Source organism: Corvus brachyrhynchos, unplaced genomic scaffold, assembly GCF_000691975.1.
Source record: "Corvus brachyrhynchos isolate BGI_N302 unplaced genomic scaffold, ASM69197v1 scaffold27, whole genome shotgun sequence".
Taxonomy (NCBI): domain Eukaryota; kingdom Metazoa; phylum Chordata; class Aves; order Passeriformes; family Corvidae; genus Corvus; species Corvus brachyrhynchos.
Window position 1 is genome coordinate 1,688,527 of NW_008239139.1, and position 26,461 is coordinate 1,714,987.

A 26,461-nucleotide genomic window follows, 5' to 3' on the forward strand; every position below is an offset into this window, starting at 1 on the left:
TTACAGTTGACAGTGATGCAGTTGCTGTGTTCAGGGAACGTATCTCCTAGTAAATCGTGGATCATCACTCTAGCTGATGAGACAGTGCTTGGGCACTTGGTAACTCTTCAGTGAGCAGCATGTAAAATTGTGACCCAGTGATATTGGAAGTTGTAACAGAGGCTGGGACTTCCAAAATCTCTGAGAGTTACACGGCTCTCTTAAATTAATTTTATGGTTTAGGTGTACATGGCTAAAATCTCTCAGAAGCCCTCAAGCTGCATGCAGTGGTGGAGTGGAAGGAGATAACTCTGACTGCAGAGTTTGGTGTTCAGCATGGGTAGGATGGGATCCATCCTGGGTTTTTCACTCTGACTCTGTTGCAGGTGGAGCGAGAGAAGGCCATTCTCCTGGCCAACCTCCAGGAGTCTCAGACGCAGCTGGAGCACACCAAGGGAGCCCTGACAGAGCAGCACGAGCGCGTCCACAGGCTCACGGAGCACGTCAATGCCATGAGGGGGCTGCAGAGCAACAAGGAGCTGAAAGTTGAGCTTGACTGTGAGAAGGGCCGAGATTCTGGAGAGGAAGCACATGATTATGAAGTGGATATCAATGGCTTGGAGATCCTGGAATGTAAATACAAAGTAGCTGTTACTGAGGTGATAGACCTTAAAGCAGAAATCAAAGCCTTAAAGGAGAAATATAATAAGTATGTGGAAAATTACACCGAAGAGAAGGCCAAGTATGAGAGCAGAATCCAGACGTATGATGAGCAGGTGATAAACCTGGAGAAGTCGACCAAGGAAAGCCAGGAGAAAATGGTCCACATGGAAAAGGAGTTACAAAGGATGGCAAGCATAGCAAATGAAAACCATAATACCCTCAACACTGCCCAGGACGAGCTGGTGACGTTTAGTGAGGAGCTGGCTCAGCTGTACCACCACGTCTGCCTGTGCAACAACGAGACGCCGAACAGGGTCATGTTGGACTATTACAGGCAGAGCAGAGTCACCCGCAGCGGGAGCCTGAAGGGACCAGATGACCCTCAAGGTCTCCTTTCCCCACGACTTGCCAGGCGGGGGGTGGCATCGCCTGTAGAAGCCAGGACCCCGACCGAGCAGGTGACGAAAGAGGCCACAGAGCCCGGCAAGGAACAGAGCCCAACAAAAACACCTTCCATTTCTCCTGTCATCACAGCCCCTCCTTCCTCCCCTGTCTCTGACACCAGTGACATCCGCAAAGAGCCTATGAACATCTACAACCTCAATGCCATAATAAGGGACCAAATCAAGCACTTGCAGAAGGCTGTGGATCGGTCGCTGCAGCTGTCGCGCCAGCGGGCCGCGGCCCGCGAGCTGGCGCCCATGATCGACAAAGACAAGGAGGCCTTAATGGAAGAGATCCTGAAGCTGAAATCGCTCCTGAGCACAAAGCGAGAGCAGATCGCGACCCTGAGAGCAGTGCTGAAAGCCAACAAGCAGGTAAGGTGCTCATAAAGCACTCAGGAAAGTCTGTTATTTTTACAGGTCGCTTACAAGCTTTCCCAGGGGTATTTTGGAGGAGAGGTTTTACTCACAGGTTATTTAGCCTCTCACTCAATCACAGCAAGGGCACACCTTTGTTCCCTCCCTTCCCAGCCTTCTCTTTAAGCAGTTTAGTTCTGTTTTTGTCAGCATTTCCCACCATTCACTCAGCAGAGGTGTGGCCTGGGACGAGCTACTGCCCAGGCATGTTGGTGGTATTATCACAGACTAATTAAGGTTATCAGGGTTGGAAAACAAAATAGAACATACCTGGAGAGGCTCTCAGTGGTGTGCTCTTCTATTTAAGAGAATAAAAACCTCAAGTCATTATTTTGAATTTTTTCAAATCTTAAGAGAAATTCAACAAGCCATTTTACTTTAGATGTTTCACCAATGAAAAGAAGCCGAAAATTATAGTACTTGATATCAAATGCCAAAAGAAATCCATCTTAATGCTGTGTTTTTCAAGAGTACTGTCAATTTTCTGTGCATATTATATCTACCAAGCCCTTTGCGTCCATTAGATTCCAGCTCTGAAAACACTGTAAAAAAAACCAAAAAAACCCCATGCAAATAGTTTTATTTACTTTGATGCATGTCCTTTTGCCCAAAATTAATCTGAATGCAAAAGGCTGCAGCGGCAGTGTCATCGTTCTAGGTCTCCAGGCACTTTTCTCATCTGAAAACAGTGCAGTGATCACCACGTGGGGGCTCGAATACCGGTTAACAGCTTGGCACACTATTAGCTGGTGACAGTGATGGGATTTCAGTGTTAAAACTCCCAATAGTCAACTATTCTGAAGTTACAATTTCAAGTTTAATTGATTGTTGTATCTGTAACTGCATTTCTAGGGTACTGGGGATTTTTAAATTGCAGCAATATTTCAACATACATTGAGTCTTTTATAGCATTTTCCCTCCCTCTGATACAACACATGTTAAATATTAACTCAAGTAATTAAATACCATCTCTAGCTAAGCAATAATAGCTCTGAGCAATTATATGTGGTTTTCCATGTAATTAAAATGTAATTTAGATGGAATTGATGTATGTGGGTATACATTCTGTGATCCCAAATTAAAGATTTTTCCCATTAGCATAGAGCTATCATTTATTTTTTGCTACCACCAGAAGATATATCTCAGTCCCACTCTTTTACTGCTGTCAGAAATAATGCATTATCCTAAAGGATGCTTACTGAAATGGAAAAGATAGATTTGCTGACTAAGGAGCCGCTATTAACTAATCTTTTATTTATTGGATAGCAGCATTGGTAACTGTACAACTGGGTACAGAAACGTGCCATACTTGTTCATGCCAGCCTAATATCAGCTTCCTCAAACTTTCAAGTTAAAAGACATAATAATATAAAGGGAAGGAGAAATTCAAAGTTGTAGAGGGGAAGAGTGATTTATTATGTGCCAGCCTCAAGTGATGAGTGTACCCCAGAACCCAAATTCATGTTTTGACTCATATTCAAAAAAACCAGGGTTACAGTTTATCCTCTTGAGGTGTTCCCCTTCAAAAGATTAAGTTTCTAAGCAGCAAAAGGCTGAGGATGTTTTTCCCTTGTGGGACCCTTCCCTAGGTCTGGTATTTTGGGCTGTACTTTAGTGAAAACACACCCTTAACTAGGGAAACACAGTCGGTATCTAGTGATGGTCAGTAGTATTCATAAATAAGAATTTTAGACTACACAAAGCTCTAGCAGGATAAAAAGAGAAAGATTTGATGTAAGAAAATGCAAACATAGGTCCATGAAAATGTATTCTTAAATCAAGTGCCCAGGAAAGCAAGGCATATAGATATTGCTGGCTTGCTTGCTTGCCTTGTCTTGATTTATGTATCCTTTGTTCATAGCCCAAATTACTGTGTCTGCACCAGATCGGTGGAATAAACATTAACAAGTGGCATAAGTGAGAAAGTAAAATCAAATTAATGATGCAGTAACTTTTAGGACCAGTTCAATAATGGGTTTGGTTTCGATTTCTAATAGCAATCAGAAAGCAAAACTGCCTTTGAGGGGAATTTAATATCCTGAAGTTCTGATGGAAAGCTGATATATTGTTTTCATAGCTAAATAGTTCAATGAGACAGAATTGAGTCAGCGAGACCTTTAATTCTGCATTAGCAGTAACTATGGTGTCTCCAGCTCCCATAAGTGAAATACCCATAAAAGTCTTTCAGAAAAAATACCTTGATAACCCCAAACATACAGAACCTTATCTATAAACAAATGCCCTGATATTATATGGACAGAACACAGTAGAATTTCTGCTGTGAAAGAGAGGTTTGATGAAAAGACCTGGTACCATGTACAACTTGTGCTCTAAAAATACAGGCTAGTTTCTGCTTTCTTGTGTGAAATAAAAATCCTACCAGTGTAGGACTTAATATTTATTAACAATTATTTTAGCTGGTCTGCTTCTCACACAGCTGATGTAAAGTAAATGACATACAAAGCCATCTTAGAGAATGAGATCTGTTCACAGATTTCAGGATGAAGATGGCAACCTTTAGGCAGATGAGATTGGGCAAACATCTCTTCTGTAGGGATATGGAGGGGGATGGAAAGGACCCTGTTAATTCTGGCAGTTCTTGAGGTCCTGGGGTCAGGTGTGTGCTCCCCTCAGCCTATTCACCTCCAGGGCTGGGTTTTGAGGATGGGGAGGGGAGCTGAGCTCTGTGTGTTCCCCAGGTCTCATTTCCTCGCTGGTATTTCACACCCTGCTGGAGTCCAGGCACTGGAGCTCCCTGCTCCCTCCTGGTGTTGCTGTAAATTCCAGGTGACTTCTTCTGCACAGTAAATGCTACATGAGCCATCAATTCCATGTCTGCAGGTGGCTGGCTGAGAGCCTGGGTAGTCATTTGCCCAGTTCCTCAGCATGACTGGTCTGACAAGAGTGTCATGAGCACCTCTGCTGTCTTATTACATTATTTACTTCACTGAAGAGTATTAATGTTTTTTTTCCCCCATGTTTTCATCTTTTTCTTGTGTTCTCCATCTACTTGTGTGTTGAGAGATTGCATTTTGATGTGGAACAAAATTCTCTCATTTTTCTGATACAAATTTTTTTACTTAGCCGCAACTTAAAAACAAGTGCTTCAGAAAGAGCTGTTAAAGCCAGGTCCTGGGCATCTGCTTCCTTTTGGCACCCACCACTTGGAGATGAAGGCTTTTATTTACCCCATCCTTCCTTTCAGAGCACTCTCTGAATGCACTGTTCTGGATTATCTAAACCTAGATTATTCCACAGAACTGGTTTCAGGCACCACCATATATGTGGCTCAATGGGTACAATTTTGGAGATTGGCTGAGATGGGGAACAAATAGAAATTTCAACAAGAGCTGGCACTGGAGGAAGAGTAACATGAGGTTTCATGTGGCTTCAGTTCATTTTATCCCTGTTAGTTTGGCACAGTGTGACAGTACAGCTGAGGTGACCAGACACACTTACTTGTCTCTGATAGATGGAGGCTGAGTTCCTCTTCTATCCTCTGCCTCCATTACACATTCAGGCTTCAGGGTGTTCTCAGAATTCAGGCAAGTTTCCTGTCTCTTCAGGCTCCCCAAATTTCCGACAGAAGCTTCCTCAGCTTGTGCTCTCCGTCTTTCTTTTGCTACTAAACCCACTTTTTTGGTTAGTTTTATTTGCTTCTATAGCAGAGCACTTAGGAGACTTTCAGAAGGGAGAACCTCAGCAGCTTGGCTGGTGCATGGAGAGCCATTAAGCGTTTCTCATAGGATTTGAAGCTTATGCTTTGTTTTCTATATGTTTTATAGGAAACTTTAATAGGAAGAAAAGAAGTTTAAGATTTGATACAGTTCTTCCTCTTTTATTCACCAAGTACACTATATTTTCATCCTGTAGTGTTGCACATCCATTTAACTTACCCTGACATCCAGACTAAAACATAGGGATTATGGTCTGTCTGATCCTTGTGCATAGTTTCAGTGATATGTAAATTACTGTTAATTTACGAGTGTACATTTTTGGTCATGGCTGAAAACAGACAAAAAGCTGATGATTTCTGCTTTATCCTGCCACGACATAGACTGGTGTCCAGTATCCTGCATTGCACCAAAGCATATATCAGCAAGGTTGAAAAAAGCAGAATTGATTTGAATAGATCCCTAAGTGATTGATAATTTTAACATGTATTGCTGATGATTTCAAATCTGGTTTGGAAAAATTTATCTATTTAAAATGATAGATGGTTGCTCGTAATGCCCTTTAAAAATCCGTTCTCTTAATGTAAATTGGTCTGAAAGTAAGAAACTATTATTGGTGAGTATACAATCAAAAAGTATTTTAATGCTGCTATTTATAATGGTGCTATTTAATGAGACAAAAAGAATAAAGTTGTAATTTAGTAGGAGATTCTAATGTATTCTTTTGTTAAGAGACATTGCTGGTAGGAAAGGTATTGAGTTTCGGAAAACTGAGTTTAAAACAGGTTTCCAACTGTTTGGTAATTACCATCTTTTGTCCTGTTCCCTTGCTGGTTGCTTTAACCTAATGTTCTTCTAAACTTCTCTCCCCTGGTGGTGGCTCAAGAACCCATAAGGTAACAGGGGAAATTGATTGCCTGTATGAATTGCTGCAACTTATTATGTACCAAATGAAGTGAAAAAACAACCATAACACACTCTGAACAAATGTAAAAGGAAGCAAATTTTTCTTCCTCTCATTCAAAGGCAATAATTTTAAATGTCCAAGCAGCAGTAGGTATAAAGTCTCTATAAAACTTCGTATTTTGAATAACTTAAAAATGATACTAAATTCATAGGTAAAGCAGAATGTTCAAGTCTTGCAAAGATAAGACAAATGTAGCTGTTAAAAGCAGTAAAATAGCAAATTAAAGAAATTTAACAGATGAAATTGAAAAAAGAAGGAAGGGAGCAGCAAAAATTTAGGCATAGGACAAATACAAAGCCTTGTTTCCTGTTAAATGAAAACTGTAATTTACACTTTTTTTTTTTTTGTTATGGTTAAAAATGCTGAAATAATGCTGGCTTGCACAGTAGACATTGTCAGTTCTCAGACATTAATCAAGCTGCCAGGTCCTGGCCATCCCTGTGCCCACGGAAAGCCTCGGCCAGCAGTAGGCTTGAGGCCAAACACGTTGATTCACAACTTGGCTGCAGAGGCTGAGCCTCACGTGCCCTGTGTCCTGTTTGCAAAGCGGCCAGGGGACACACTTGGTTGTTTCTTGCACCTCAAACAACCTGGTAGCAGCTCCTGTAGTAACTTACTCACCCGAGTCCTCCACATACAGCTGCACGGTGTTGCAGGGACACTTAAGGTGCAGAGTTGTTGCCAGTTGCTGTTAAAATGGGCTTTGTCCTCTCATCTGTGTTCTCCTTTTCCTGGTTTCATGGAGTACAACTTAAAAGAAGAACGTGAAGGGTGCACTACGATGGCGATCAGGTTTGATTTCTTTTACTGTGTGAATGAAGGACATCAAAACCAAAATCAGACGTGGGGTTTTAGCTGTTCTCAGATCTCTGTCTCATAAGCACATATGTTTGTGTTGTTTGTGTTTTAGACAGCTGAAGTGGCACTGGCCAATTTGAAGAATAAATACGAAAATGAAAAAGCAATGGTGACTGAGACCATGACCAAACTACGGAATGAACTAAAGGCTTTGAAGGAAGATGCAGCAACCTTCTCATCCTTGAGAGCAATGTTTGCAACCAGGTAAGGGATAAGTGGTGTCACCATCTGGCTCAGCACTGTAAACACGTGTGTGCTAGGTGAGAACACACTTAGCTGTATATGTTAGGTGCTTAGGAGGATAGAGGAATTATTTTCTGCATGGTCAGGGGTTTGCTGGATGAAGGTGAATGAGTCCTAGAATGCACACCGTGCAAAACTTGCAAGCTTTCAAGTGCTGTTGAGATGTGTGTCTTGGAAAATAAAGCTGAAGAATAGCAATGTCAATACAACCTTGAGTAAAGTGTTATAAATGACAATAGATGCCTCTAGCATATTTGCATTTATAGGGTTTTTTAAAGTGAAAATCAAATAGTGGATTTATGTGGCTGATTTTCCCATTCAGAAGTACGCAGTGATTCTGTCTTGTAAAGCTATTGTACGGTTAATGATGATCTTCAGGATCCCATGTTTTCATTACAATGAGATTTATTACTTACCAGTAGTAAAATCTATTTCATCAACCAGCCTATGTGGTAATCCAGTGCTAATAACTGTAATTTCCCACTCCAGTATAAATTCTTATTTTCTCCCACTGTGATGTTCAATTTATTATCTTCTCCTTCACAGGACAAAAGCTTCACTTACCTTCTGTAACATAGTTCCTCCTGGCAGGACAGTAATTAATCAACTTTCATCTTTCCTTCTTCCACATCTTCTTCAGAAGAGCTTCTGGTTTTACACAGAATCACAGAATCAACTAGGTTGAAAAAAAACCTCTGAGATCGAGTCCAACCCATGACCCAATGCCACCTTGTCATCCAGATCATGTCACTGATTGCCATGTCCAGTCTTTCCTTAAACAGCTCCAGGGATGGTGATTCCACCACCTCCCTGGGCAGTTCACTCCAATGTCTAATACACCTTTTTGTGAAGAAGTTCTTCCTAATGACCACCTAGATCTCCCCTGGCACAGCTTAAGAGTGTATCTTCTCATCTGAGCTGCCTTTTAAAAGGTTACCTAAAAATATATTTTTTTAAAGATCCAGCATTTTCATCAGTAAATTCTTATTTTGGAAATACACAAGCCAGACTTTTCCCCCCCTTATGATCAAACACGATGCAGATTTCTTGTTTGTGCTTTAGTCCATAAATGATGAGACGTCTTTGTGCCTCATGCCAGCATCTCTTCAGTGCTCCCTGCAGTGCCATCTCACCACTTCCAGCCTTCTAAGGTGCTTTTTTGCTTAGTGGCAGTGGCAGCAGCAGCTGGGAGAAGTGGGAAGGAAGGAGAAAAGGCACATTTATATGTTGTGATGTTGGTGCTGTGTACAAGTTCATCATAGGTCCATCGTCAGAAGAGTGCGTGTAGCGACATAATGGAAGTGAAGACCCAGCTCAGCAGGTGGTGTGAACCAAGGTAGCCTGATTGATTTCATTGGCATCTATAGATTTTCTTCCAGAAAGGAGAGCTCTGTGTGTGTGTGTGTGTGCGTGTTGGAAATGCATATGTTGACTTTCCTTGCAAGCTCCTTACTCTAGGAGACACAGGAGTGTACTAACTCTGCAAGGCCTCATGGAAGGTGGGTAACTCCCAAGCAGAGCAGTGGCATCGTGAGCATAAAGCAAACAAGGGTCTTGCATGGGCCGTAAATCATCAACATATGAGGTAAAAGTAGTTTGCAAAGATTTAGAAGTTAATTAAAGGGAATGTTAGCTTGTTGGTGTGCTGAATGCTCCTTACTCAATTTGGGCATCCTGAGTGCAGATGTCAAGGCATATCCTAAAGCTTATGGGAGGCAGCAGCATCCCCTCCACGAGAATTAGGCTGCACTGACTCCACTCATCCAGGTACCTTTTCTAGATGCCTCATGTGTAGTTTGCAAAGAAGCTTCTCTTTCTCTTCTATGAACTATAAAGGGAGTCCATGTGACTTCCTGAGTCACACATTTTTAATTTATAAATTTCTACTGTTAGTAGAGAAAAACTTCCCCCAAAGAATTTACTGCTGTTGGTAAACTCCATGTATTAGTGATTAAACACTCAATATAGGGCCTATGGAATGTATCCCTGCCCTTGACGTCCTAAGTTCTGCCCAATATTTTCTGAGCACAGTTATAAAAATTATTCACTACAAGGTCTTCCACATCATTATGCTCCTATAGATTTTTCTGTTGTAAAATATTCATTTTTCTTCCCTAGCATGGAGTTTAATGGCCTTTATAATTAAATCAATCTTCCTAAATGGTCAAATCATTGACTCATTCCAAATAGTCCATTTGGAAGGGCATTTGTTTAAATGACAGAGGGTTGATATACTCTACAAGTCCATTGAAGAAGAGAAATCTGTTTGAAAATACAAGGATGTAAACACAAGATTTTGTGCAGTAACGTTAGATGCAGTAGCAACCTTCAGCATAAAAAAGCAATTGTTCAGTCTTTAGTAGAATAAAACCGTGGTTTCCATGGTTATAGTGCATCACATGGTACTTACTCCTGAATTTCCACCATAGGAAGATCATCCTTCTGATAGTAGGATTGTATTATAGATCTGAAAATGGTTGCTTATACTGTTTGATAGAACAATATCCTTTCTCTTTCCATAAACCACCATTTTGGTCTCCAAATGGATGTTCATCTGGTGCTGAACTGTATGGTTCCTTCCTCAAATACACTGGATAAAGGTCATAGCACACGTCATAAGGAGAGCACAGCACATCTGTTTCTGTTCTGAAGCAAAGTTGACGCTTTTCTCCAAAGCTCACCTATGCAGAAAGCAGGAGCCTTCCTTTTTCTGTGTTTTTCCTGACAATTGTTCATCCTTCACTCCTTAAGTTCTTTCCTCAGTTCTTCATCTCAAAAGTCTTTCTGTCCTGCTTGACCCTCTACTTTTGCCCCTTTTCCTTCTGGAGCATGTTATTTCCCCAATCCAAAAATCTCTGAGATTCTGGTCTCTACAGCTTCCTCCTTCCCTTTTCATTAGCCTTGTGATCGATCCCTTTCTGGGATTTATGTGCTTCAGACCTGTCAAGAATATTTCCCAGAACACATCTCTTACAAAGAGAAAGCAAGAGTGTATAAAATCTGTTTCATGAGATTCAAGGGGTTGGCAAAGCAGAGTTGAAGTGTCTGTTTGATGCCAGGGCCACGTACCACCTTTAACCTGGTTATTTTGTCGTGGGCTGCTTCTGGTATTCCCAGAGAAGCCTTTCCTGACCCTCCTGTTGCTTCCTCTTTGTTGCTGACCCAGGGTGAGCGCTGTGGGAGTGCGAAGCAGCAAGCGGCACTCATCCAGAGGAACAATAAATAATAAATTATTTAAAACATTAATTTTACAGTCTAGAGCAGGTGTCGCCCTGTGAGAGGAAGTCCTGTGCTGAAGGAGAGAAGGAACTGCTTTTAAACAGAATCCTAAAGGGTTTCAGGACGCTAACTTCACTGAGTCTCTACACTGCTTGCTTTCCCATCCTAAATAGAGATAGTTAACAGGAGAGAGCAGGAAATATTGCTTGTGATATTGCCATAGTCCTGACACTGCATGCATGGATTTTATTCTTCATCCATCAAAATATTTTCTTATGATTAATTTTTAAAGAAAAATGTGTGCTGAAGAGGCGGAGTAGGGAGATTGGACAGGTCCTGGAGCTGAGAAAACATTTATGAACGGAAGAGAATTACGATTATGTGGTTAGAGCAGGGACCTGTCACTGTCACTGGGTTTTAGCTCAAGCTCTGCTATGATTTATGTTACCTAAATTACACATAAGCCTGACTTGGTATTTGGTTTACATTCCTAGACAAGAGGGATAGATGGAACCAGAAATCCCTTAAAATCCTGTATAAGCTTCTTGGATCAGTTCATACAAAATAAGTGGGCTTATTCATCTGTCTGCTTCCAAATGAAAAATAGGTGAAACCTTGACTTTTGTTCTGACTATAAGTAGACCAGCAGACAGCAAGAAAACAGTGCTGTTTATTTAATAGCCACTTGCAGCTTACAAACTGCCCTGGGGCAGGAGGGAAATTGGGAACTGACTCAGGAGGACATAACCTAACTTTTGGGATCACTGTTTGAGCCTTTCTGAAAGACCTGTTCAGAGCCCTGGAGTATCCTGGAACCCCACAATGGTCTCTGCCACGCCAGAAGTCATCTTTCTTAGGAGCTCCTTACCTTTTTCTTTTAGGACCTCCTCAACCTTTTTCTTACTCCTGTGAGACCTGATGAATGTTTATCAACTGTGTGGGTGAAAGACAATATAGATGTGTGCACTGCTTTTTTCTTTTTTAATTGGAAACACTTCTCCTTTTATCCCACACTTACACATAACTGGGAATATTTCAGTGAAGGGAAATATTATGGCTGCAGGCACTAGTTACCTCCCACTACATGGAATAAACTTCAGTGCTGCTAAATTCCAGGAGATCTGAGGCTGTTAGTCCAGCAGTTTCTAAAGTTAATTAAGGCCTTTACTTGGGTGATTTAAGTTTAACCTTTCTGAACATTGTTTCTCAAAAAAAAAAAAAAAAGCTTGAGCAGCAAAACCCAGAGACAATGGACCATGCATCTGTGAAAAATAATTAGGAACTTTGAGTCATGGTGGAGGTCAGATGACTGGAACCACCCAAACACTGCAGTGAACTACCAGAAATGTGGACTTGCTCTTAATGGGACTCTTCTAGGAAGAGTTCTGTAATTAATCAGAACAGTTGGAAAATGTATTCACGAGATTTGTTTTGTCTCAAGTATGAGACCAGCTAACAGCATCTAGTATATCCAGATTTCTCAAGCCAGCTTGATATAGCTCATAGCAGGTTTGTCTAAGACTGCTTTAGTAATGCCCACCTTCATGACATTTGTTTCTTAACTGTTCAGTTGGGCTGTTCTACAAATCAGATGTGCAAATACCAAGAATACCTTCTAAGGCCTGAGCTAAATCAGTCTTTTTCCAAAACTAAAATTGATTTATTGGCATATTAAAGCAAGGCAATTCATTCTTCTAGTGGCAGTGTGCCGCAGGTGTTGCTGCAGGTGTTACTTCTAAAAATTTTCAACAGAAAAACATACTTGGAAACAAAAGAGGTCTCCTGGACAAAAAGGAAAGCAGGAGAGAATAAGAGACATGGATACAAGATCCATCTGGTTAGAGGAATGAGTCTTTAAAACTCTGATAACACAGACATTAAAGTGAATTAATTTGAAATAGGAATTACTATAGTAATCAGAATGCTGATTTCATGTCTCTGTCAAGGAAACTGACTTAAGCATCAATAGACATCTCATGGCTTAGAACAGAAACAGGTGTGCAAGTTGGCTTTAAGCCAACCAGCATTTCATAAATATCAGTTTTAATCAAGGCTTGGATAGTAACAATCATGCTTATTAAGGTCCTGTAGAAGAAAGATAATACTGAAACTGTAGATGAAGCGGTATCTGGCGTAGTAATTTTGCTTGCAGTGCCTGAATTGTTCAAAAGGGGAGCTCAATATATGTGTTTGTGTGTGAAGAATAACTAACTACACATTTTCAATAATACTTTGTTCCTGTTGCCCAAGGTGAATATTAAACTTTCAGAGAAATTAGTTTCATCCCTCAGTTTGCAATATTTCAAAGGTTTGTTGCATCACATATTTTGATAAGGAAGACTAAATTAATTTTCTATGCTTGCTTTCTGTAAGTGATAAAGTTACATCCTCATCTATTACACAATTGCAATTACACAGCAAAGCTACTTAGAGTCATACAGATCTTGTGGGAAGGAGATCTGTTGAAAGCTGCATCATTCAACATGAAAAATCCTTGGATGTTTCCACAAAAGTCTGATGGTCAGGCAGTACTGCTGTCTGTGAATCATCTTACTGCTGGGATACATTTATTTTTATTACTCTTGGTTCTTACTGATTAGATGGTCTATTGCTATCAAACTGAAGCTATTTCACTTCAAAAAGTGTTTTAAGACAATTTTGAGATGCCTTGCTTTTCCTGTTAACTTTAGGAATTACTGCTAAAAGCAGAAATAAATTGAATTTGGTCTTAAATATAACAAAATCATAAGAAAGGTGGTTTTAGTTCTCAGAGATCTAAAGCAAATGAAAAGATAATTTTTCATGTGGGTAAAAGAGGCTGAGAATTAAAAATGGAGTAGGTTCATAGCAATGAACACACCTCCAAGAGATTCAACAGTAAATGTGAAATAACTTCCTCGTGTGGGGTTTCCTGAGTAGTATCTTTTTAATCAATGGTGAATAATGGCAATCATGGTAGTAAATGGTTAACAATGGGAATTAACTGAGGCTTTGTCATTTCACAAAATCTGATGTGTCAAGTGTCCAAACTACTCGCCGTCTTCTTTTGTAATACTTTCTTGAAGTGGATATTACTGCCTGTGAAAAATAGTATTTTCTAATTGGTAGACATTATTATACATGGTGACTTACTAGTAGAAGCAGCACCCAAAATTCTTATTTGGGCTTTAAACTGGAAATAATTCCATACCTGCCCTCCAGCTGCTTGTTGCCTGCATCAGAAACATGTTACATTGTCATAGACTATGTTAATATAGGCACAGGTTGTCTTGCTGAATGGGAAGTGTTGACATTCAGATCCAAGCCTAAATTTATTCCAAGTGGGAACAGAAGAATTCAGGCTGCCTGCTTCCAGGATTACAGTCAGCAAAAGCTGGGATCTGAATCCGCCTCTGTAACTGAAGCCCGGGAATGTGCTCATTGGTAGAGTCGGTCCTTGGGCCGTTTCCCCAGATTTCTGCCCTGTTTTTCTGCAGGTGTGATGAGTATGTCACACAGCTGGATGAGATGCAGAGGCAGCTGGCGGCTGCAGAGGATGAGAAGAAGACCCTGAACTCTCTGCTGCGCATGGCTATCCAGCAAAAACTTGCCCTGACCCAGCGCCTGGAGGATTTAGAGTTCGACCATGAGCAATCCCGACGCAGCAAAGGCAAGCTTGGAAAGAGCAAGATCGGCAGCCCTAAAGTAAGTGAGGAGGCATCAGCCACCGTGCCAAGCATAGACACTTTCCTCCTGCATAGTCAGGGCCCACAGCAACCAAACTTACTGGTCAGCAGTGGCACTCAGAGGAAAAGGTATGCATGCAGTGATCTTTACAGTACAGTGCAGTAGCCAGACTTGCATTAAAGTTGTTCACCGAATTATAAACAGAATGATTCCTTTTTTTACTTTATTTTTTCTTTCCGTACTTTGACTGGGGAGAAGGAGGTGGGGAGGATATGAGTATGAAATTCAAAGCCTGGCAACATGTTGTTCTGATCCCCCTACTCACTGTTATTTCCTCCTTCTGAATGCAGTGTTTTGAACTATATTCTGTCAGTGTCTCAGTGCATCTTGTATGTCTTTAATATTAAGTGTGAATGTATTTTCTTTAACAAGTATAAAAAGGATTGTGCTCTATGAGCATTTAAGTGCTTAACATGAAGGAAACTGCATTTCTTTGTTAAGCTCTGGTGCTCACTTGATCTTTATCAGTGTGAAAAGAATATGGATGTGTTCACTCAGATCAATTTTTCTACATGGGAGCAAGAAACCTTTTGAAGGGGGATGACTCCCATTCGTAACCTAATGCAAATATTTTGCTGTTCAAGCAGTGAGTTCTTGTCTTGTGCCTGCCCCTGCCAAAAATCTCTAGGTGTACGCATCTCCATGGTTTTGAAGATGAAGAGGACTCTGTTAGAGAAGTCCTAGATAATCATCCCCTTTTCTTGTATGCTCCAATCACAATGCAAAACCAAGAGAACCTTCAGGGAGCCTCATACATGTTGACTTGAGGATGCTGAGATATAACCCAACCTCATCTCCTCCTTCCCCAAATTGAATGAGGATTTCCAATGCAGGAAAGGTGTCCTGCTCTGGAAATGACATGGGGTGTCAAGGATAGTTGATTTTTACTTGTTAAGCAAGTTGAGATGCTATTGTCATTCGTGAGGCTTTGAAAGGTAATTAAAGTAAAACTCTTTTGTTTCCATATGTATTTTTCTTGGATCTCCTGCAAGACTATTCTCACCTTCCCTTTGTGATCAGAGCCATCCCAGGACTTCAGGGACCTACCTCCAGAAATTATTAAGAGCCCCCCCTCATCCTGCCTCCACAGAATCATATCTTCTGAGGGGCCCCCCTTCCATGAGTGAATTCATCCATGGGCACCGTCTCAGCAAGGAAAAAAGGTTAACCGTGGCCATACCAGGTAAACATTTTTTCCTTGGGTGCATGTGGTGCTGAGTGGTTAGCAGAGCAGGGGACCCTCCCAGCACTGCAGATGCAATTTGATTTGGGCACCTTCTTGAAAAGCAAAATGTCTCCTCCTGTGTCACGTGTGGCAGGAGATGACATTCTGCCGGCAGTGGCCCAAACTGGTTTCAGATGCAGTGTGGAAAGTCCTGCTGTGGTATATGTGGGTGTAGTCCCACTGGCATCCACAGAGGCTGCATCCCTGTGCCTGGGTGGAGCTTAGCCTGGTGGTGGCATTGGTAGTTCCCCTGGAAGACACAAATCCCATGGGATAGAGGAGTCAGATGCATGAGGACCAGCGAGGGAGCGGCTGGCAGTGTGCAGGAGCCTCCGCAGCACCCGTCTTCTCACCCTGGAGCATTCAGTCAGGTTTTTCCAAAGGGTGATGCTCAACTCACAGAAGGCTTAGTTTATACAAATTGAGTCATGGAGTTTATCTGTGCAGGAAGCTTTTGCTCTTAATTTCCTGCCAAAATGTGGTATCTGCTTTGAATGAGGCGTAGAAAGGAAATGCAAACTGGAATGGCATTTCAAAGGTGTGATAGCTTTCTTCTCCTGAGAGACCAGCTAATAATTTCTTATCTTCTGCACCTGAGCAGAGCCTTTAGCCTTTAACTGTGCACAGTCTTGTCTGGTGGTAATTTTGTTCATTCCTTGTTTTGAAATATGTTATACACAAAAAGCATAAGTAGAAAATATGAAAGCTAATATCCATAAGAGTAGTTTTTGCTCAAGTAAATGTTTATTCTGGGAAGCTGAGCAGTACCCTGTTATAGGTTATATTTCTCACCTAGTGCCATCGGTGTCAGAGCTGCCTTTGAGTAGTGCCATGCAAGTAACACCCACTCAGAGGACAAGTGTAAAAACTGCAGAGAATCTGAAGACATTTTGGTAGGGTGTGTTGCAGTAAATAAATCGAAGAGCTGTCTCCTGAGGAGAAAAACATGGGAGGGGGGGGAAAGAAGCATCTGATATCTCATGGAACATCATGGATGTGTGGACCACAGATTGTGAAACACTGGCACAGTCTTTGTCCAGTAACAGACCAAAGGATGAAGCAGCCTGAAAGGTAGAATTGTCCAGAAAATTATGTTTGTCTGGAGCCTTGCCTGTCACTTCAGGTACATCTCTACATATTTAGAGTATAAGGGTCTTGAGACAGAGTCACTGATGTATGTTACAGTTGTCCTTATGAATCTACAACCATCTCAGCTTTCTGAATGCATTTGTCAGAATTTTATACCATCACATGGCATCACATCACTTTAGTCTCAGCCTGTGAGACTGACAGGTCCAAACCCGAGATTTTTCTGAGCATTCAGATTCCAGTGTTGGCAGGACCAGGTTAGAACCAGGCTGAGGATTAAGCAGGGAATTATTCATCATTGTTTTTACCAGTTTCTGGAAGATTTCTTACAGTTGTTAATAGATGAAAGGAATGATGCACTAAGTAGGATTTTTTTGCCATCTGTCTAATTATCTGTTTCCTAAAAGTAAGGAACAGCGAAGAATGTTATTCTGCTGCTTTTACTGAGAATGTTTAAAAGCCTTGTCTCACAAAGAGTTTCTGTTCTCAGAAGATTTGTGCAGTCAAGCAAAGCAGCAAGAAGTGTAGCAACCCACACCTGCTTCAGAGAGGGTGCAAAAAAGCAGCATCCAAAGTCAAACAGTATGGAATGAAGTGTAGCTTGGCTTGAGGCTAAGGCCTCAGGAGTGGAGTGAGAATGAATCAAACCTATATTGAATGGAAACACGTTTTGGTGTTTAGGGGTTTTTTTTTTTCCCCCTCTCTTTTAAATTTGTGAACTATTTCCTTCACAATAATTTTTCACCCATGTGATGTGAAAGCTTTCATTAGCTCCCAGGGATGTGGGGACTGGGAGGCTGTAACTGGGAATGTGTTTGATTGGAGATGGTGACCAAGAGCCAAAATAGCTGAACTTGGTGTCAGGAGAAACAGGACAGGTTCCTCTGCCCCATGAGCCCCATGCAGCAGCAAGCTGTGCCTCTGTTTCTCTTGCACCTTCTTCTGCACTTGGTGCTTGGCGGAAGAGGCTGCTTTTGCTTTGACTGCTGCCGCATACCTGGAGAGGGAAAGCCTGACTGTTTTTGGCAGCCTTCTTCAGAGGAAAGCCAGCTGAACTGAAGACCTCTGAAGCAAGAGATTGTCATTTCCTGCTCAATTGCCATTTGAATGCCCTCAGCTCTAGATCAGCATGCAGGCATCCCTGACAGGAAGCTGTGACAGCACGACTTGATCTGGGCTTTCTAATTGCACTAATAGCTCTTAACTGCCTTCAGGGGCTAAAAATACCACTGGTGCTTTTCCAAAGTATCATGTTCCATTGCTCCTAGGTACTGGTATGCATTTAGCTTTGTTGCTTGTTTCTTCTTTGCTTCTGTTCTGCTGACATGTATTTTTACACTTTCAAGTCTTTATTCTTCTGATAGACAGAAGCATCCAGTATGTGCCCAGTGCAATTCCAGCCCACCTTTGGATGTGTTTGTGTTTGTTTTCCTAACTACATGAAAAGGTCAGGGCATATAGAAAGCCTACTGCTGGGTTTGACAGGGTGTAAGACTGAAAAATGACCTTTCCTTTGCAGTTGTATTCTCCTCAAATATGAAGTCACTAGGTGCCTCTTAATATACCACAGTCCCAAATATGAAATATGGTTCTCTCAACCTCTTCAAGGAAAAAACAAGACTAAAAAGGTCTCCTGTAGTATCTGCCTTGACAGCACTCTTTTCTCTGCTGATGCCTAGAGGTGGCCACCTAAAAACAGAGGCTAGACAAAAATAAGAGAATAAAAGTAGGTATTTATTTGAAGAGCCTTCAAAGGTATACCCTGGACAGTCAAAAGGCTACACCCAAGATGGATGCTGAGTCATGAGTTCTTCACACTTCAATAAGTTTGGTTCATTTGCATATCAGGGTTAACTCTCCAATTATAGCCTCAGTTGATGATGTGATTGCCCCAAGTGTGCCCCCCCCCCCTTCTCTAGGCTTTAGTTTACACATTTTGGGGCCTGCTGTCCTTGAAGAGCAAACCTAGAGAGGCTTGTTATGTCTAACCAGCATGAGAGAACAGTAGTTAATAGGCCACACGGAACTTCAGAGTTACCCACTAAGCAGTGCAGGATTTGAAAAATACAAAAGTTAAAACCTAAGGCATCACTGTCAGATACTTTAACATGGAAATTCCAGAAGCTGAATATCAAGTTCTGCTATTTTAGCTTAAAATTAAATCAAGATCCTTGTGTAGAAGATGTACCTGAAGTAAAAGGTTTCCCAACAGGTTATGAGAAGGACAGTAATCAATCAATGGCTGCAGTGTTCTCACTCAAACAGAGTCAACAACAGACCACCTGAGAGTCTCCTTTGCAGGAGTGCCCTCCAAACAAAATGTGGTAGATGCTTCTTTCCCCTGTTGTTTTTGCTTGGTATTTAAAATCCCACACAGGAAAACACTGTAAAAAGTATTTCATATTTTGAAGGAATACAGATCATAATGAGTAATCCTTTTCCTTTTCGAGAAATTTTTACAGTCATATCTATTTTATTTTATTACAATAGTAAAAGGAAGGTAGCAGCCTTAAATGTGACACATTTCTCTCAAATTCCAAGCCCAGCTGAGGTCAGATGTTTGGTTGACCCAAGCCGGGATAGACCGGATTTCAACAGAACTATACTAGTTTGCTTCAGTCCCAGATTTGTGTTTTTGTGGGATTTAGATTTAATTGTTCTTCGTTGTTACAAAGAACAATTAAATCCATTTCATAAAATAGCTCTTCTGAAAACCTGTAAAAAAAAAACAAACAAAAAACCAAAACCAAACTTGCAAAATTAAGTAATTTTGTAGTGTTGCTCCTTTCTGAAAGCACACTAACCCTGAAAGCACACTTGCTTTTCAGCTGACTTTCAAGAGTGATTTACAGCCTGGCATTTAGTTCCCACAAGAAGATACTAATGTGGAAGATAAAGACAGCACAAAGAAAGCCACATAATAGTATAGCAACTGCTCAGGCACTAAGCTCACCACCTACGACATGTAATTAAGAGTATGTAATAGTTACTCTTACTAAAACATAATCCAAGATTTATTTCTGATGTAGCCCTATGCTTACAGGCAAATCAAACATGAATCACAATATGATACAAATAACTAGCTCTTGTTTGTTGGTTTGCATTCTTACCATAAAATTTAACTTAATTTAAAAAACCTCTGTCCCAAAGGAGATTCCTATAGTGTCACCAAGAACTAACTTACAGCTTCTGTAGGTGGAAAGTATTTTTTAAAGCTAACAAGGAAAATGAAAATAAAAAATCTCAATGACCCAAAGTTGAGGTCCTAGGGAGTCTTATAATTAAATCTTTAAGCTGGAACTCAAGGGAAGTTGCTTAAGAATTGTCTTTGCTACTTGCCTTTGCACTGAGAGTGGTTTAAAATGTGAAGAATAGGTAAGAAACCTGGGAATGCTTTGATCTGTTTGATGTAGCACAAACACAGTTTAGCACAACAAGGAGTAGAAGGTCTTCTGAGTAGGCTGGCTCTTAGTGTTATAGGGAATCAAGGGCTTTTGGTAGTCCGTGAGAGGTATCGAGTAACCCGTTTTGGCTCAAGGGTTGAAGAATACACTCTCATGCTATTTTAAAATTTTTTCTTTCTGGATTTTGAGCTTTTTTTTAAGTGCAGTGTTTTAGATATGACTTGAGAAATACTCTATAAAAGGTTATTCTCAGTGTAATCAGAAGCTCATGTTCCTTCTGTATTTTTCTTTAAATAACCTTAAAGTGGAACTTGGCATGTGGGGCAAGATTGTTGGTTTTGGCTCATCCTTCTTGCTTCTTCATCTTGTTTAGGTAGTGTGAAGATATGGGAAATCATCTTCAAAAGGTGTATTGTGAGTAGAAGCTGCCTTGCCCTCCCCTGTTGAATGCAGGGGTTGGGAAGCTGAGCAGAGGTTTTCAGGCTGACACCACTCTGCACAGAGGAGGCTGTCTGGAGAGGTGTGCCTGTGTAAAGGTCAGGGAAATACATTTTTGACAGCAGGTTTGTGTCTGCTTTCTTTGTGTCATGAAAAGGGTTTCTGTTCAAGGTCTTTAATTGTGCACGTTTTTTGTTTGTTTAGGAATATTTTGCCAAAACCAGTTTCAGCTTTGCTTTTGAGCTGAAGTTCCAATGTTAGAAAGCTGCTTACAAATTTTTAAGCCTGGCTGCTATAGGCATTACTTCAATATCTCAACTTTGCTTCTTTATGTACTTCTCAATTTTGAAACAGCAGGACTGTTAGAAATCTGAGCACAGAAGAAAGCACAGCTTCTTTTGAAAAATGGTTGTGGAAGAAGTCCTTTGAGGAACGCCATCAGCTCAGAAATGAATTTTGCAGGAGGGTGCTTTGTAGATCTTTGTGATTGCTCAGGTCACACAGTGAAGAGTTTTAAATATTTCTCATTTCTCCTTTGTGGACAAATTTTATAGATTGATGAAGAGGAAAATCAACATGACTAGGATCTAGATACCTCTATCTGTGCTGATTTTAACTTAGATAATTTTATACTGAGTTCTGAACAATGTGGATTTTTCTGTACATTAAGTGAAAGAATTTATTCTTGAAAAGCAGGACAGGTGGCTAACCAAGCCACCACTATTATACAAGATCTGCAGCCATATAATATTTAATTAGTCAGGCTAGTCTACTCTGAATTGTTCCCTCAGGAAAGTTTGATTTGCTTCGTCCAAGCAATCCAAAGCATGTAAGTTCTTCAGAATCATTATTTCTTTAAAAAAACCTGCAACTTTATTCTGGCAACACAAATTTAGTCTGAGTACAAATTGCCCTTTGCTTCATTAGAGATCCATGGATGATTCTTCTGAGAAGGCATGGTATATTTTTATCTGCTGGGAATTTGCTTGTGTTGATGATGATCCTGTACCTGCAAGGTGTCTCTGAGCTTGTGCAATCAGACAGGCTACTGGCTGTTGTAAGACTCATGCAATATTGGTCTAATCTGTCTCTGCTCTTCATGAAAAATGGATTTTATATGTTTTTAGTAGGCTTTTTAAAAACAAAAATCATGTGTAAGGGTTTTTTGATGCTCTTCACAAAAAGGATAATTCAGTCATTATTTACTTATTATCTGTGTTCTCTCTTTTTGTTCTGCATTGTCCTATTTTCTGTGGGTTCTGTAAACATGCCATGTTTGTGTCTGTATGTGTTCATTGTTTGATGAGTGGTATCAGTGCATATATACAGATACATGTATATATCTTCCTGCTCTCAGGGCCATGTCCTGCATCTGATATGCTCATATAGCTCAGCTTGATGAGCATTGCATATTTATGCCATTTCAAGCATGGTGTGTTGTCCTTGTGGAGGCCGTTTTGAATTTGAAGAACCGTGTCCTTGCCAAGGACATTGGTTGGCTGTAACTGATGAAGAAGTCAGCTGGCTAAATGTACTTTTACCTCTTGGTGCCACTGTGAACAGGACCTTTTCACTCTGTGCTTTTCCTCTCTTGCATTTAGCTTTACAGTTGCCACTGATGAGACCAAACCCATACATTTCATGCTGATCAATGTAATTTAGCTACTTCAATATGCTTTAGCTATTGTGGCATGAATTCACTGCAGTTCTACAAGTTTAATTTATTTTTTATTTATGTTTTTTGACTATATAAAGAAAAAATCCTGAAATAAAATCTGTTTTTAATAGAAGCCCTAATTTGATTGATAAAACATAAAAAAAAAAAAAAAAGATTGCAGTGAAATCCATGCCTTACTGCTGTATATTTTCATTAAAAGGTTATTGACATTTTTTTCTCTGTATCTAAGCTATGACATCATTGCTGGATGGAATGGTTTACATTAGCATCATTTGTTGAAGTTCTCCAGTAAAGTCTTATTTAGACTTATTTTTCTAGCTAAACAGGTATACAGGTGACACATCAAGTCTTTAAGGCATATTACCAGATATTTGTTGCTTTCTATGAAAATTTTTGGGCTTTGGAATCCAGTCCTATCAATTAACTAAAACAGAGATTGAAATATCTTTACAATGTTGGTAACAAAAGCCATCCCTCTCTATCTTCTTTTATGACAAGGTTTAATGTGGTTTCATGACTTGCTGATTTTTGCCCTCAAATACACAGGAGTATTCAATATTGTGCTTTTTGCCTCATAAAATAGGCAAAATGGAACTGAGTCTCTGTTTAAATTAGACATGCTGATATTTTAGCTCTCTAATAGAGCAGTTCCTTGGGTTGTTGTGGTGTGTGGAGTAAGCTCACAGCAATTCTTTAAACAAGACTAGTGTCCTTGGTTGTAAGTATCTCCCTGTCTGCATTTTTTAGGGGCCTAGAACCTTATAATTGTAACTTATGTTGTTTCTTCCAAAGCCTACTAAAGTTACTCTTCCCACTGACTTCAAGTTTTGGATCAGGCCCTTCTTTATCCATATAATAGTGCAAGTATTTTTGCTCTGGATGATTTTGTGACCTGAAATGTATCCTTGTTATGTTTCCATGGTAAACAACAAGATCAAAGTGTGATGTTTTCTGTAATTTTAAGACCTTTCTTTTCCTCTTTTGAAATGTTTAAAATGTGTGTCTTTTAGTGAGTGTTTCATGAATCATCAGACCTTTCTAAATGTGCTTTTTATGAAATGTATATAAAAGAAAGGAACTGAAGATAATTTTTTCAGCTTATGCCATTTCCATTTCTGTTGTACTAACCCATTATTTAGCTTCTCAGTAGATTTAATGAGGAATTATTTAAAGCATTCACAGAAACCATTCAAGAAATAATATAAACATGTTGTGATATAGAAAGTGCGAAAAAGGCTACAGAGCTGACAAGAAACCTCTTAATGTTCTGAGCCTGTAACTGAAGAAAATACATTTCACTAATTTTGTTAATGACAAGATATTATTTCTGTTTTAAAAGCTATTCTTAATGTGAACTACAGGAAAAGGCAAGGCTGGGATATAGCTTTATCACACTACTTGGAGCTAGCAGGCACATCACCACTGAAACACATGGACTGATGGGGGAACAGCTCTCTAGATTTGGGATAACTCATGTCTAAAAAGAAAACACAAGTGAAGTCATGCAGAAGAAGGAAATTAAGGGTAAAAGCACTCCATGTAGTGTAGCTGTTGTATAGATGAAAGAACTCACTAGGACATACCCAAGAAACCTGACATGCTTTGGAAAGCCTCGGAATCAGTGACCTACTAAACCATGGCTGTCTGTGCTGTGTGCCAGGCAGTGCATGAAGTTGTTAGTGATGCTCCATGAGTGCGTTTGTGGAAATCACCAAGATAGATAGCATTTCCCTAAATGCCATAAGAAAATAGCAGTTAAACTCCGTACCTGCTCTTACTCTTGAGAGCATTTAGCAGCAAGCCCTCTGTTAGGTTAACTCTGTCTGACCTTGTCCTAAAGTGCTCAGAGGAGGAGCAGAAGGAGGGCCTGTGTCAGGAGCTTGTGATTATTGTAGTAACAGTGGGACATTCCTGGGCCTGCTTTGCAAGAGAAAAGAGCATGGGCATGGGGAGATAGCAGCTGATGAGGATTTTAGATGCATCCTACAGCTGGCTATTGCATTTTAGGGCAATATATGGATACTGGTACTTAATGGGAGGTCAGCAGCATGCTCACATCTCTTATTCTTCAAACAGTTTTTGAGAAGACTAAGAAATAAGTAGGGGAAGAATTAATTGTTGTTGTAACTTCTCCAATCAAAAGTAATCTGAGCTATTAAGGTTCTTGAATAGCAAGCTTAAAATGTGAGTTACCTGTGTACTTGCACTCTCAACACAGAAATTTCATAGTAGATTACCTTGACCGTGTAGAAAGCTGAAAATGATAGTTGGTTGACACACTTCTCTATCTCCTATCAATGATCCACTGTTCAGTGGATAGAACAGAGGTAAAATTCAGACAGTGGGAAATCCCAGCTAATGTGGCTGCTGGAAAATGTGCAGGAGCTAAGTTGCACTGCGTGCTGCTGTGCCAGGATGGGGCTGGCAGTCACGGAGTGGTAGAATGTATCAGCACAAGGGCCAGTTCTCCTACACTGCTCCTTCTGCTCACAGGCCAGGACAATCTGAATCAATCCTGCTCTGAGCAAGCTGGGGTTAATTAGGCCAGCCAGGATCCACATGGAACCCCAGTGGCTGCTCCACCATAGCCCTCTCATTCCAGGGCAGCTTGCAGAAACACGGAGCTGTGTCCAGTTTTCAGTTGAGAGACTGATCTGCTGGGCTGTGTGTGTAGGGCAGAGGTAACTGTGTTATTTACAGACTCAAACTGACCCTGGAAGCAGGAGAAGGGAGAGACTCTTCTAATCTTTGACCTGTACCATTGTTTGTGGCTCTTTCCGAAGGTAAGTCACAGCTGTCCTCTCACCAGCTGTTCTTTGTGATAACTGTTACCTCTTAAAGTTCCTCTTGGCCTTGAGGAAGGTCAAAGTTTTCTTGGCATTTGTTAGAAAAATGAAGATAAATTATAAGTAAACCAGCTGTCAGCTGTATAAACTTATGTCCTCATCACCCCTGTATATAAACAGTTTGGGGACTTTTCTCATCCTGTCGATTGCAGCTTGAAAGCATCTCTATAAATCTCAGCAAGGAAGGCAAGCATCTTAGCACCCTCTGCCCCATTCTCCTTGACATCTCGCATTTGTCTTTTGGTTTGGAAATTTTCCTTGTTCTTCACCTTTGAGCAGAGAGGATTGATTTATTATCTTTATAGGTCTTGCTCTGTGATATAACACGTTTTTACATCTGGACAACCAGGAGGCTACTGATCTGTTCTTTGCCCAATACTTTCAAGTCATGCTATTAACCATTCATTCTTTCCCATTAAATTGACATTTCAGGGATGAAAACAATTCATTACCATATTAATGGAGACAGCTTCTCTTTTCAAGTAAATTGTCAATAACAGCTTCATAGACACGTTACCAAATTCCTCAGACTTGGTGGAACAAGTTCCATTGACATTGGGTAGCGTAACACAAAGTCAGATAGCCTGAAAAGTTTTAACTAGCAAAGAAGGAGTGTCTGTTGGCCTTAAGTGATCAGTGGGATGCCAGGGAAGCTTTGTTTTAACAGGCTGAAAAAGCCTCAGTCATATTATTTTATTATTTATTTGGTCATAAACATTTACTGACAGCTTTTCATCTATCAAGAACAGATTTTTCCCAATGTTTGCATATCAGAAATGACAAATCTGTAACAGTACCTGTGGATCAGTTTGCTGTTTGACTCTCAATTTTACCCTTTCAGATAAAGGGGGAAAATTTTTTTTTCATTGATTAACTGAACTAAATGCAGTTAAAAGTATGTTATGCTTATCTTGGGATTCTGAGTAGTCTCGGTGTTTGAGAGCGCTGTGTGGAGATTAGGAATTTACTGAGAGCCAAAATGTGCTGAAATGTTCATTGCAGTGTGCTGGGTCCTGAGCAGGTGGGACTGGAAATTCTTGCATGTAGGTTTTTCAGTGAGGACATTGCTGATGTCAACAGAAGGCAAGCCCATCTCAGACACGAATAACCCAGTAAAGCAGACCTGTGTTGATTAGTCACCCAGTTCATGGACTGGAGGGCAGAGCACATCTTGTGACACAAGGGAAACGTGTTGTTTTTGTGGCTGAGCCAAAGGGAAGCATAGGAAAATACTCTTTTTTTTGGTGATATTTGCTCCCAGCAGATAATTTACAGCAGCACATTCAGTGCTCATGTGAGCAGATGTAGTTTCTCTGAGCCTGGGTATTTTTTTAATGCTCTTACATCAGGAGCTGATTAGCTTGATTAGGACTAGGCCTTAGGTTCCAAAGGAAAATCAGCAGTGGCTAATCTGTGAGAGAGAAAATCTCTGAGCCCTTTACATCATCATTGTGCAAGTGGCTAAAATGTCAGGAACTGAAAAATTGAAACAAAACTAACATATAGCAAGAATCAAGCCTCAATTCCAATGGAGCCAGTGGTAAGTGCTGTTGGATATTGTCACAAGGCTCTGCAGGCACAGCTCCTGCTGA

The 26,461-nt window shown here is 40.5% G+C and overlaps 1 protein-coding gene across 1 annotated transcript in view; it reads left to right on the forward strand.

Moving 5' to 3' along the window:
* The window catches only part of BICD1 (BICD cargo adaptor 1), a 95,128-nt gene that overhangs the window by 53,718 nt on the left and 14,949 nt on the right, over positions 1-26,461 (forward strand). The window contains exons 5-8 of the mRNA XM_017739965.1: positions 366-1,460; positions 7,054-7,205; positions 13,940-14,147; positions 15,210-15,372. Of these exons, the coding sequence (XP_017595454.1) occupies positions 366-1,460; positions 7,054-7,205; positions 13,940-14,147; positions 15,210-15,372 (1,618 nt within the window). The remainder of the gene's footprint in view (positions 1-365; positions 1,461-7,053; positions 7,206-13,939; positions 14,148-15,209; positions 15,373-26,461) is intronic.